Genomic DNA, 12,328 nt, shown 5'->3' on the forward strand with positions numbered 1-12,328 from the left:
TCTGTGTGGCCTTGCAATTAAATCATTATTTGCAGGAAAAATCAGTACAATTATGCTGATTAAAATCTGCAATTAAATAGGTATATAGTAGGAAAAACTGCCCTGGTTTCCCAAGAGTATTTGTGTGTTAAGGTGAAAACAGGGTCACCTTTAATCCTTTCATAGGAGGTGGACAGTATTCACAAACCATGTAGGGAAAGCCCTCAGTAACATGGTTTAGTGGTGGTCTTGGCAGTCTTGAGGTAATAGTTGGACTTGATCTTATAGGTCGTTTCCAACCTAGCTGATTCTATGATGGACTGTGTGATCATTTTGGGATGCAGTATTGGAGAAAACCCCATGATGAATCACTTCACACAACTCTGTTGTTTATATATGATTTTAAAAATCATATATAAATGTATATTCCTACCAAAAGGCATACACTAAGGTGGTTTGCTCTTCTTTTCCTCCCCAATGTTTTTAAGCTCGTTTTGTCCAGTTTAATGTGTTACATTTGTGTTTAGACTAAATTCACTTGACTCTAATAGCTGTTTTGTTCTTACAGGCTATTAGAATGGAGCTTAAAAATGAAAGAAACTCCTTTGAAAAGAAGATTCAGGTAAGTTCTGATTTTAGTTGTTTCCTTGATTACTTACAGTACATGTTGGGATCCCTTCTGTTATGCATTCATAGTTACAGAGAGGCCTCGACTCCAAAGGAAGCAAAGTGAAGTCTTCTGGTAAATTCTGTTATGTTAGGTGGCAGGAAGGCTCCCCTTGGTTTTGAAGCAATTAAAGCTGATAGGTGCACTCACATATTGAAGCTGATACTCATGGCCAGCCTGTGAGATGAAGCTTCTTATACTGTATTCCAGGCACATCTTTAAGATGATGACTTGCATTTGGGATGATATTTAATGTTAGTAATCTAAGTAATAAGATATAAGAACTCTGAGAAAATGTACTTATTAATGTGCAGTTACAGTATCTCTTAGTGGGAAGTTAATGCAACTTTCACATAATCTAATTTAGTCCCTTCAAGAAGAGCTACAAGAGAGAGAAAATGAGCTTGCTGTTGAAAAGAAGAATGGTTTGAAAAGGGATAAAACTATCCAAGGGCTAACTGTTGCATTGAAAGCGAAGGAAAAAGAGGTATGGTAGTTATGATCTTGCTGAACTATCACTGGGAGAGGAATATGTGTGTTGTGCGTGGGGCAGGGGTTGGCTGTGTCTCACTGTAACCATTAGGAGGTTTCTAGTGGGTCCTTAATCACTGTTGTCATACCTGTAAGCAGCTCTGTTTATTTAGAGTTTTGGGTCTTGGACTTGAGGAGAAAGGAAAAAGTACTTAAGAAGTTTGATGAAAGATGTTTTCAGGTGCACATTGATTTTTATCAGCTCTGTGCACCACTTAAAAGGTAGGAGAAGTATTTTGTGATGTTGAGTAAGTGGAGCTGTCATAAAGACAGCTAAAATAGGAGAGGTCAGTGTTAGCTGGAATTCAGATTTTGTTGAAGCATGGGAAATATATAACCTGAGAGATGGGCAGTGTAGTGAGTCCTGTGTAAGAACCAGAACTTATTTAAACAAGATTTATTATGATGTATTGGGTGGCTTTGTTTTCTGAAGTATTTGTTTAGTGTAGTTGGATGAATGGGTAATGAGGTGGGATAGCTATTACTGAATCACTGTCCCTTGGAAATAACTCTTTCTACATAGTATTCATTATACTTTATTTAAAGAATGAGGAGCTTGGATCTGAGATTGAAGATCTAAATGCTTCACTGGCTAAGGCAAGAGAGGCCACTCACAAAGCACATATGCAAAAATTCAAGGTAAGAAACAAGCAGTTAATATGGTTTCCCTCATCCCTGCTCCTCCCTCCTCTGTAGTTCCCCGCAGCAAGTAGGGCTTTGTGTCTCTGAAAGCAAAGAAGTGGAAATGAGTTTCAGATGTCTGATTTCTCTTACTTTGAACAGTTTTCCCAAATCGGATCATTTAGAATCACAGAATGGTTTGGGTTGGAAAGGACATTAAGATCATCCAGTTCCAACCCTCCTGCCATGGGCAGGGACACCTCACATTCGATCATGTCACCCAAGACTCCCTCCAACCTGGCCTTGAGCACTGCCAGACATGGAGCATTCACAACTTCCTTGGGCAACCCATTCCAGTGCCTCACCACCCTCACAGGGAAGAACTTGAACTTCATCCTTATGTCTAACCTGAACTTCCCCTGTGTAAGTTTGAACCCATTTGAAGGACAGAGTGTTAAAATTTATCTGTTTCTTGAGCTTTTTCTTTTGTAACAACTGAAAACCAAGGGAGAAATGTGTAAAACCAAAATGAGTTAAAAATAAAGGCACTAAGAGTTGTGGAGCTGAGATGGTATCAAGGTTGCTTTGTTGACCTAAGAATCCTTTGGGTTTTGTACCAAAAGTAGGGTAACAACACATGCTTCAGGTTAGCAGAGTTGAACTGTCTATGAGGCACCTGTTTGGATTTATTTCTATAATAAATGTGAAACCACTATTTATAAAAGAGTGGAATGTTACTTGTGAAATGTGATTTAGTAATGCTTTCCTGTGTGTGTAGGAGAAAGGACTTTATGATGATAAATTATGCATTATAAAGGTCTTAAAATGTAAACTGGGGGAAAGCAAGAATTTGACATTAAAGCAGGCAACATAATGTCTCTTGTAATGGTTTCAAACTCATCTAAAACTAAGTCTGATAAAAGTATCTAATACAGATTAGAGGCAGTGATGAATCTTCCATGATGATGTTTGTGCATCCACTCTGAGCTCAGCAGGAATGGAAGAGGTTGATGTGCTTGTGTCTGGAGTACACACAACTAAAGCTTTTGTGACTGACTGCAGTGTTTCTTGATGTCAGTCTCATGCACCTACATTTCTTCAAAAGCCATTTATTTCACTTAAGCCCAAATTTTAAGTGTGCCCTATATGGAAAAGCATATCCTGTTGCTTCTTCAGGTCGTTTTGGCCTGGGTGTGAATCTATAGCTAACGTTTGCTTTTTCATACCAATGGAAGTCCTGCTTTGAAGTATTTCTCTAATTTTAACCCTTTTGTTTTAATGAGAACTTGATTATTTTTGAGAAGTTCTAGGTTTAAAAAGTGTGCAACTAATCCCTCCTGTCCACAGAATCCATATTGCATGGTGGGTGACAGAGCAAGGCCTTCTCCTCATAACTCTGCTACTTAGCTACAAACTTGAGTTGAAGGCAGTTCTTTGTGAGTAGACCATGCTGCATAGCCCACTACTCCTATCATGTGTTGTGAACTTTGAGGCCAGTTCTAACAGTATGTGATGGGGAAGAGCATAAATCAGATGTTACTTTGTATAAAACAATATGCTTATGACTTGGTAACTCCTTGACTTAGTCTGGATTCAAACTGACCCAAAGTTTATGTAATAAGAGCTTTGGGAGCCAATAATAATAATAATAATATGATCTCACTTGCACTATGGACTCCTTTGCAGGTCAACCTTTATCTAGTCGTTAGTTGTCTAAGGCTTTGTTATCCTGCACTGGATGCAACTGAAAGTTGTGTTCCATTAGTTGGGAAGATGCTCAGTGTAACCTTTTCCCTGTTGTGTGAGTATCTGTCACTCCACTGCATTTTGCAGCACAGTTTTGAAGCACTGGAAAGAGGTGTGTGGGAGTGGGTTTGGGCACAACAGGAGTGAAGACTTCCAGTCTCTACAAAATACCCTTATAGAACATGAATGCTGCTTTATGTTTCAGGGTGCTGCAGATTATCAAGCTCTCTTGATGGAAAAAGAGACCCTCTTAGCAGAGCTGCGTTCAGAAAACCTTACAAAGGATGCTGAGAATCATAAACTACAAAGGAGGATTAAAAGGACCGATCAAGAGCTCAATGATTTGAATTTAGAAAGAGAGAAAATGGAGAAGGAGCTGGATGAAGCACAACTACAGAAGAGCAGAAGTGACAAAACCATTAATGTTATTATCACTCTTTTCCTTTATTTCATAAAGTTTAAAAGTACTTTAGCACTTTGAGCATGTCCTTCTCTAACAAATTGAGGGGTTTAATATGAGTAAATTTGAGAAATGCATTTGCCTAAAGTCAGTATTCGAAAGAATGGCCAAGAAGATTGCCTGGCATGTGGTCTGCATTGAAAAATATATTAAATATCATTTTGATAGGCTTAAGTCCTAGAAAAAATCATTAGCCTTTGGAAGTGCTAAATGGTTACTGTTGGCCTCTGTCTGATGAGAGAATCTAAAAGTGCACAACAATGAACATTGTATGTTTCTGCTACATTTCTCTTGTTACTTATCTCTACAATATCTTAAATTACACTACTTCAATTAAACTGTAAGTTCTAATGCAGAAGAGGAGCAAGTAGCCAATAGTTGCAACCTTAAGCCGAACTTCAGCTTTTTTGTTATCATAGCAGGGTCACTGCAAAGGCTTTAATTTCAAAAGGCAGTTTAATAATTTCTGCTTGTAAAATTCCCAAAGCAGAGGATTAGTTGATCACAATTTAACCTAAAAATGATGTGCTCTATCTGTTCATCAACTTTGCTTGCTTCATATTCCACATAGGTTTTTTTTACCTTGCCGTAGGCATTTAGATAAGTGCTTCTGCTCCCAGCATCGAGGCGAGTGATCAGGTTCCTTTTCTTCCTTTGAGAAAGAGTGCACTTTCTGCTGAGAGGTTGCCATAAAACTCACCTCTCACTTCTTATCTCTTCATGTGGGTTTTTAACCAAAGCTTCCATTAGGGCAGCATTTCTCTAATGAGTGAGTCCTGCCTGCGTGCAGAGTCTGGTCCTCTTCAGTTAGGGATTAGTCTCCTGCTTTATTAAATTACATAAAAGATTAAATGAGCTTGTCTTGTTTCGGTTCAATTCTTAAATAAGGACCTTAATAAAGCAGATATGGGTGGAAATTGCTGTTCTTGCAATCTCACTTAAAACCAGTAGAGGGGTCTCTTTACTTACAAACAAATGAGTTCCTCTCCCTCCTCCTGTCCCCAATTTAACTTGCGTTTTGGGTTGTCAACTGTGGTTAGGCTGCTGTCACAAAGTCTCTATCTTTGGTGTGCTTTGAAATTCCTTCAGGGTGTTGAGGTTACGGAGAGAAAGAACAGATCGCTCCTGTCAGTAAAACAGACACAAAGAACATGTTTTATTGATTTAAAGTATTTTATATGTAACTGTCTACGCTATTCAGAACTTTTTCTGTCTTTCAGGGGAGTTAGGCTATAACTCTGTATAGCAAAGGCAGGAAAAATAGGGCTGAGTAGGGAGTTGCCAGGGGATTCAGAGTTACTTGTGTTACAGAAACCTGTTTGCCTCCATTACGTCCAAGGTTTTCATGTAAATGACTAGTTCCTTGGGGAAAAGCATTTCTGCCAAAAGATGAGCAGTCTTATAAAAATTATATCCCTAACCTATTTCCTATTCCTTGTAGAACAGCTGCTTCAATTTCAAGAGTTGCTGGTACATTGGGATACAGCACCATTGCCTGTGAAATGTTGCCCATTAAGTAGTAGCTATGTGGGAGGAAGAAAATATGCTGTGATATTTTGCTCTTTGACAAATAGAAGAGCACTTCAGTGATCGGCTGCAAACTTTTTATGAGACAGCCTTAAAAATTCAGTTCTATTTATACTCTAAAATACCTATTCAGTGTTTCTATTTTGTTGGAATAAAAGCAGTCTGAATGTGTGTAAACTGCAGAAAATGCCCTTGACATCTGTAATGAGCTGCTCTGTTGGCTCTTCACTCGCAGGGAAATTTTCAGTGACTTTTCAATACTGTAATTGGGATAACCCACATTTTTGCATGTATCTATTAAAAAACCTCCAAAACTTGAGTGCCAGAAAAAGTTCTTCTGCCCTGTTGTAAACCCAGTTTGGTTGGAGATGATTTGGGCGTTACTGTCCTGGAATGGAAGAAGGTTGAACTAAGTTAAGACTGCTACGTGTGAGCTTATCATGCAAATCACAGACTGGGCCCAGTATCAGGACTGTCCTGGAGGGATGAGTGTAGATGTCCTTGGACAGCATCCCTGTCTCAGGGTGTGTACATGCACTGGCTTTTTACTAGGTCAACTTTAGAAGCAAAACCTCTTCCAGTTCTGTACTTGGCAGAAACTGTTGTCAAGCATTGGTTCAGCATCACTTTATCCTCTTTGAAAACAGAAACTTCGGTCATATATATTCTTACATATGATTGATGAGGAACAAATGTAATCTCATTCTTAGTGTTGCTTGTGTCCACCATGTTAGTGTCTCTGTAACAGAGATTCAGCGCTTCTTGATCAAAGAGTTTGTTCACATTTACATGAATAAACACTTCAAGTACCCATTCTCTCTCCAGGCCTAAGTGTAGACAATTAGAGTGTATTTACTAGGTATTCATATTTGATCAGTTGGTTGGGGAAATACAGAATAACTCATTAGGCAGAATTTATTATTTAGTCTTCCTGTCTGTAGTTAAGCCTGAGAGGGAGGTTTTGGAGCTTCACAACTCAATTATTCACCAAACTGTTTTCCATCTGACAAGGAGGGGGAGGCATCTGCTCTGGTCTTCTATATTAGAGTGTTTCACATTCATTTTCTTACTTCAACTATCATTAATCATAGAAGAGTCTCTTGGGGAAAAAGGTTGGCAGAGAGAATTGCAAAGTTTATGCTTTAAGAGCTGTAGCTACTATATTATCCTTGCAACTCAATGTATAGAAACCAATAGATATTCTCCCAGACAATTTGAGTGGTCAATGAGTTCGAGCAACCTGCTATATTGATGGATAGTTTTATGTGCTACAGAATTCCAGCTCATGCAAAGAAGATAATTTTCATTCTCAACCCTTGCTTGTTTTGGGAAGAATTTAGGGAACTCTGGGGGCAGCAGTAGTAGAGGTAAAGTAGCTGCAAATTGAAAATCTCTTGCAGGCTGTTTTACTTACTCCACAATTGTATGCCTTGTCAGTCTAGCTCTTTCCATAAACCTAGCCATAACTTATTTTTGCTGCTTTCAAGGGAGAGGCATGCTTTCTGTACCTGACAAGCATTTTACACCAAAATGACTGAGAGTAAATGATAGGGGGTGTAGTAGTGTTATGCAGCAGCATCTTTTCTATCTGTGCATGTCTATCATCATTCCTTCTTAAAGCTGTATGTTTTCATAATGAGAAGTCACAGAGTATTGGGCACTTGAAGTTACAGCAGAGGTCAAAAGTGTTCCTTTGAAGTTACCTAACATGTAATGTGTTCACTTAAAGCCTCTCAGTGATCTGATAGTATAAAAACAATGTAAAAATGGAAAGCCAAGGAGTGAACTTTGCAATGCAGTGACAATTATAACACTGCAGCTGATCCTTTGCTTCCAATGAACATGTTCTATGTGAATAGGCTTAATGTGACCCCCCCCAAAGAGCTCCATACCTTGAAGCCAAACGACAGACCTCACACTGTTTCCAAGAGAGCTCTGTCACATTCCAGGTTATAGGTAGTAGTTAGGAAGAAATAGAAACAGATTTGAGAGTTTATGTATATAGACAAAATTGGGATCTGATTCTGCAAGTCTTCAGTTTTCTTAGTTAAGGAAGTGGTTCTTTTGATCCTGAAAAAAATTAACTTAATTAGTTTTCAGAACTGAAAGTCTAAGCTTAATCATTGTTTGAATGACATTCAAGTTTTTTTTGGGGGAGCTATTAGGGATTTTTTAGCTGAATCCTGGTAATGAAGCTAAAATGAAGCAAGTAAACCAAAGGCATTGTAAATGACGATTTGCATTTAATGTGCAAAATAAACAGAAGTAAAACACTGAGTAGTAAAATTGATGTTAAAGATCTGATGTGAACCTGCATGAAGCAAGGTAATTAAGCCAAGAAAAGGACATAAAACAGTTTGTAAAGAGGTTGCAATTAAAGTGCCACTAGTACTATTTCTTTGTACTTAGAATGGGAAGCAACTATTGAATTTGAAATCCCACGGGATGTAAATGTAAGGTTTATAGGTGACTACCATATGTGCAAACGGTTTAAAGGACTTATGGTACTTCACAAATGGGCCCTCTTTGGGAATAAAATGAAAACATTTATTTGAAGGTGTAGGCTGTGTTACCTGGTTCTAAGGGTCTGAAGAGAAGTTTAGATAGGATAAAGTTTCCTCTAAGTTTTAATTGTTTAACTTTAAACAGCAGCTCCTTTGTTACAAGTTTCTACTTTTTGTACACATACAGTAAATGCTCTGGATCTTCTTGGGGAGTAAGAGCTTACACAGTGAGGCTGTTAGTATATATGCAAGTGAGGCTAGTGTATATACAAGCTGTGCCTCCTTCAGCTGACAGGGTTGAAGCTTCCAGCAAATCAGCAAAACAGTTTGAAGTGGCACAAATGGTGGTGGGAAACGAGAGAAGCCAGTTCAGAGCAAAGTGTAAGGAATAGGAAGTCTTTGATGTTGTTGCTTGGAATCCAAGGCTTTGTCAGGTGGTCAGGCTTTGAAACCCCATAGATAGCTACAGATGGTGGGTTTTCAAGTGAATTGGAACAGGATCTGCAGGAATCCATAGGAGAATGCTGTAATAGTGGTGTGCTTCAAGTGTGTGACCTGTGAACTAGGAGGTACCTCTTTCTGTATTGCAGTAGTCCTCATTGATCTGTACAGATCTTAGTCCTTTGGACTTGCTACTGCACATGGCTGTTGAAAGAGCTTTCTTCTGTCTTTTGGAGGCAAAATGGGCTTATGGGGAGCAAAGCTGTGGAGATGATACGGTTAATCTTGGGGCTGCAGGAAGTAATTAACAGAACCAGAATCAAGCTGCAGTTCTCTCCACAGCATCTAATCACAAGCCTGACCTCAGTGGTCATTTGAAGTTTGTGCTCTTGCCAAAAGAAAATGTTTTAACATTTGTGACCTTTTGTTTGATGCGAAAGGAACTGGTAATACAATGTTAGTGCAAGAATTTTCATGGTGTGATGAGAAAAAGAGCAAATGACAAACTGAATCACCCGTAACCAATTTTCTCCTATTTCTGGTAAGGCAGTAAATAGACTCAGAAGCGGGTGTTCATTCTGACAGCGGCAGCATGTACGTGCATGATATTCCTGATAGCCTTGGAGTCCAGTCATTCTGTACCAAAAAACATTTAAACAGTAGCAACCTGGAAGACAGCACTGACACCTCATCTAAAAGTTCTCTTTCATGCTGTGTTGATGCCAAGAGAAAGAGCCTGGATTAAATACCCTTTCCAAACTCTTAAGCGATAGGAGGAGTTTAAAGCAATGGAAAGTTCAACTAATAATATGGGTTGTTAGGCTTAAACTTTTAAAAGAGTTGATTTACTGAATATTCAGTTTCGCTTGTTTTGTAGGATCTTAGAAATCAACTGGAGAAATTACACGGTGAAATGACTGAGAAAGAGCAAGCGCTTGAACATCATTACAATATTCTTTTGAGTGAAAGTAATCAGAAGCTGCAGAGCCAAGAACTAGTTATCAAGCAGTTAACAGACAGCGTCAGTCAAAAGGATCTACTGCTTCAGGTAGGTAGGCTTGAAATGAAAAGTTGAAGGTTGTAATTTGATTTCTGTATGAGAAATTAATACAAAATCACATTTGTGTTTGGAATTACTATTGATTTGGATGAAATTCCTTCACTTACTGTAACACTGTATTTGCAGAATAGAGATACAATTATAGTGTGTGGCATTCAAAAAGATTTCTTTTTAGGGTTTTATGAAGCGTGTGGACAGAGGAGGAAGAAAGCTTTACTAATACTTAGTAGAGTTTTCACTGTTGTGTAAGATACTTTAAAAGCTCTGAAATGCCTTTGATTGTCAGTTTATTGTGCAGAAATAGGTAGAGATACTGAAATATTTAATCTTTTTTTTGGAGCCTATTCACAATGACATATAGGAAGGAGCTGCCTGAATGTTAATGGACCCCCGCTCAAGGTTCCTTACAGCTGGAGATGTAACCCTGGAAAGTTCTCATGGTATTCAACCAGCAATGCAAAGAGTAATAGTTGAGGTTGCTCTCAACTTTATTTGGAGACCAAGGTACATGCCTTGGCTTTTAATACTTGAAAGATTGGATTGCTGGGGAAAGTTGGATCTTTTCTTGCTTCTATTATGTTAAATTGAGCTCTTCCTTTGTGTGGTAAAAAACACGTGCCTGATCATTCTTGGATAATCCCTTGAATTTTGCTTGTTTGCCTGTTTTGCAATATAAAACTAGAGTAAAACTGTCTCATTGTTTTCTTTTGTTAGAAACTTGATGGAACAGTTAAAGAAAAGGATGTGGAATTGCAGGAGCTCCTGACTAAGTACAAGAACCTTCTGAGAACCAATGAAGAGCTTGAGCTGAAAAATGAGGGCTTAGTAAAGGAAAGATGTGCTGCACAGTCTCAACAGTCAATCATCAAGATAGTCAGAGAGTTGGAGGTCAGTTTTTTCATAACTGATAATTTGCAGATAAAGACCTTGATTTCAAAGTGAAGAGAATTTGGACTTCGGATTTGAAAGTGTGAACTCACGTACATTGTAATTCACTGCTGTAAGGGGCTGGTTTTCCTTCATATCAGTACCATATCCAAATGTTCTGTATTACTGTAAAGATAGCAGTGGCTTTATTACCAATTGCTTCTTATGATTTGTATGATTGTGATGGTATTGGTCTGCCATATAAAAATACATGATATTGTACTTGGAGGAGTTTATATGGCATCACCAAACTTACTAAAATAAGACAGGTACTGTTAAGAAGTTTTTAAATCACTTGCTGACTCCATCAGTGCTTTATTTGTACAGATTATTGAGAACTACTTTTGGAGGTACATTTCTTGTCTTTTTTTGGTGGTGTTTGCAGCCTAATATGTTAAGGTCTCCAAAAGCATCAGGCAAAGTAAAAAGGATTAGACTAGTACATACTATATATGTACTGTTATTTCATTTCTTTAAAATATATCAGTCATGAATGAGATTTCCTCAACAAAGTTTAAAATGAAGTGAGCCAATAGTAAAGGAAACATTAAGTGCTGTTTTATGTCACATTCTGAACACACTGGTGATGACCTGCTTAATATGTTATGGGCACTATTATTAAACAAGGTAGGTGCGAGCACACAGAGTCATAGGTTATAGGACAAGCTCAGAGTAAAGGAGCTGCAGTGCTGTTGCCAGGGTACCAGAGCAGAGTATGGCAAAGTATATATGAATATACATGCAGAGAAAATAAAGTCTGTGAAAGGCTGAGTAGAAATTCTAACTCTCTAAAACAAACTGCAGTGCACGCACGTAACTTCTGTGCCAGAGGAGGATGGAAAATCATGCAGAATCAGTGAAAATCGAACACTAACTTTCCACTATACACCCTACTTCCAATACAGGTATGTAACCAGGGGAGAGAACAGGGGCAAGTGAAGCCCTGCATGCTAATGACCCAGCACCCACCTTCTAATCACCATCTATTCTCTGTTGCTGGTTCACTTAGTGACTGTGAACAATACCTAATCACAACCCATTGTCCTTGCAGCCCAAGCTCTGTGTAAGATACCTCCCTAAGAACCTGCTTTGGCATATTAAACAGGAGGTTTTGGACACAGATTACCCAGAGCTCTGCTCTCATTGGCTGCTTTGGCCTCTGATGACTTTCCAGTGCTGCACCAACTCTCAACAAACGCCCAGCAGGATGCTCCCCACCAGAGAGAACAGAAACCAGGCTGCTCTGGCCTCACTGATCTTGAAAGTTGAAGAAACTGAATTGAGAGATGCAGAACTTTCTCGCTTTTCATCAGATCTTTTTACTTTATTTGAATTTAATGATGGATTTTTAAAGCAACCAACATCCAAAGCTCTGCTGGGTGCCTTGGCCAGGCCAGGGAAGATAAATGACAGTTTCTAATTTGGGAGTGGGTTCTTGAGCCACTGTCACAAGCTGAAGAGAGAGCATGTGAGGACACTGATAATTGGGGTAGTCATGCAACTGCTGATTCTGACATCTATGAAGGCTTGGAATGAAGTCTATTTTATAGCTAAGAAATGCAGAATTGCAAATAGACTCCTTATAATTTTGGAAACTAGTTGGTTTAGTGCTTAATGCTCTTCTTTCACAACCAGTATTCCTTACAAAGCTCTTTTTGTTGGAGTATTTGTTAGGTAAATCTATTTCTAACACAGATTCTTAGACCTCTGTGGTTCATTTTATTACTGAGAAAAGCAGGGAAATTGAGCAAAGTGGCTCTTGCTTAGTCCTTGAGCTGTGCTTCTGGGTGCTGCTGTGTTGCAGGTGTAATCTTGCACACAGTGATACTGCAGTATGGGGCCACACTGATAGGAGGTTTAATTCT

General features: G+C 38.7%; 1 protein-coding gene across 1 annotated transcript in view; it reads left to right on the forward strand.

The window, feature by feature from the left end:
• The window catches only part of CDK5RAP2 (CDK5 regulatory subunit associated protein 2), an 80,330-nt gene that overhangs the window by 15,212 nt on the left and 52,790 nt on the right, over window positions 1-12,328 (forward strand). The window contains 6 exon segments of the mRNA XM_062640308.1: window positions 548-601; window positions 1,014-1,133; window positions 1,724-1,816; window positions 3,750-3,968; window positions 9,354-9,524; window positions 10,251-10,424. Of these exon segments, the coding sequence (XP_062496292.1) occupies window positions 548-601; window positions 1,014-1,133; window positions 1,724-1,816; window positions 3,750-3,968; window positions 9,354-9,524; window positions 10,251-10,424 (831 nt within the window).

Source organism: Pezoporus occidentalis, unplaced genomic scaffold (genome assembly GCF_034315485.1).
Source record: "Pezoporus occidentalis ecotype Australia unplaced genomic scaffold, CSIRO_AGI_Poc_V1 ctg64, whole genome shotgun sequence".
Classification (NCBI taxonomy): Eukaryota; Metazoa; Chordata; class Aves; order Psittaciformes; family Psittacidae; genus Pezoporus; species Pezoporus occidentalis.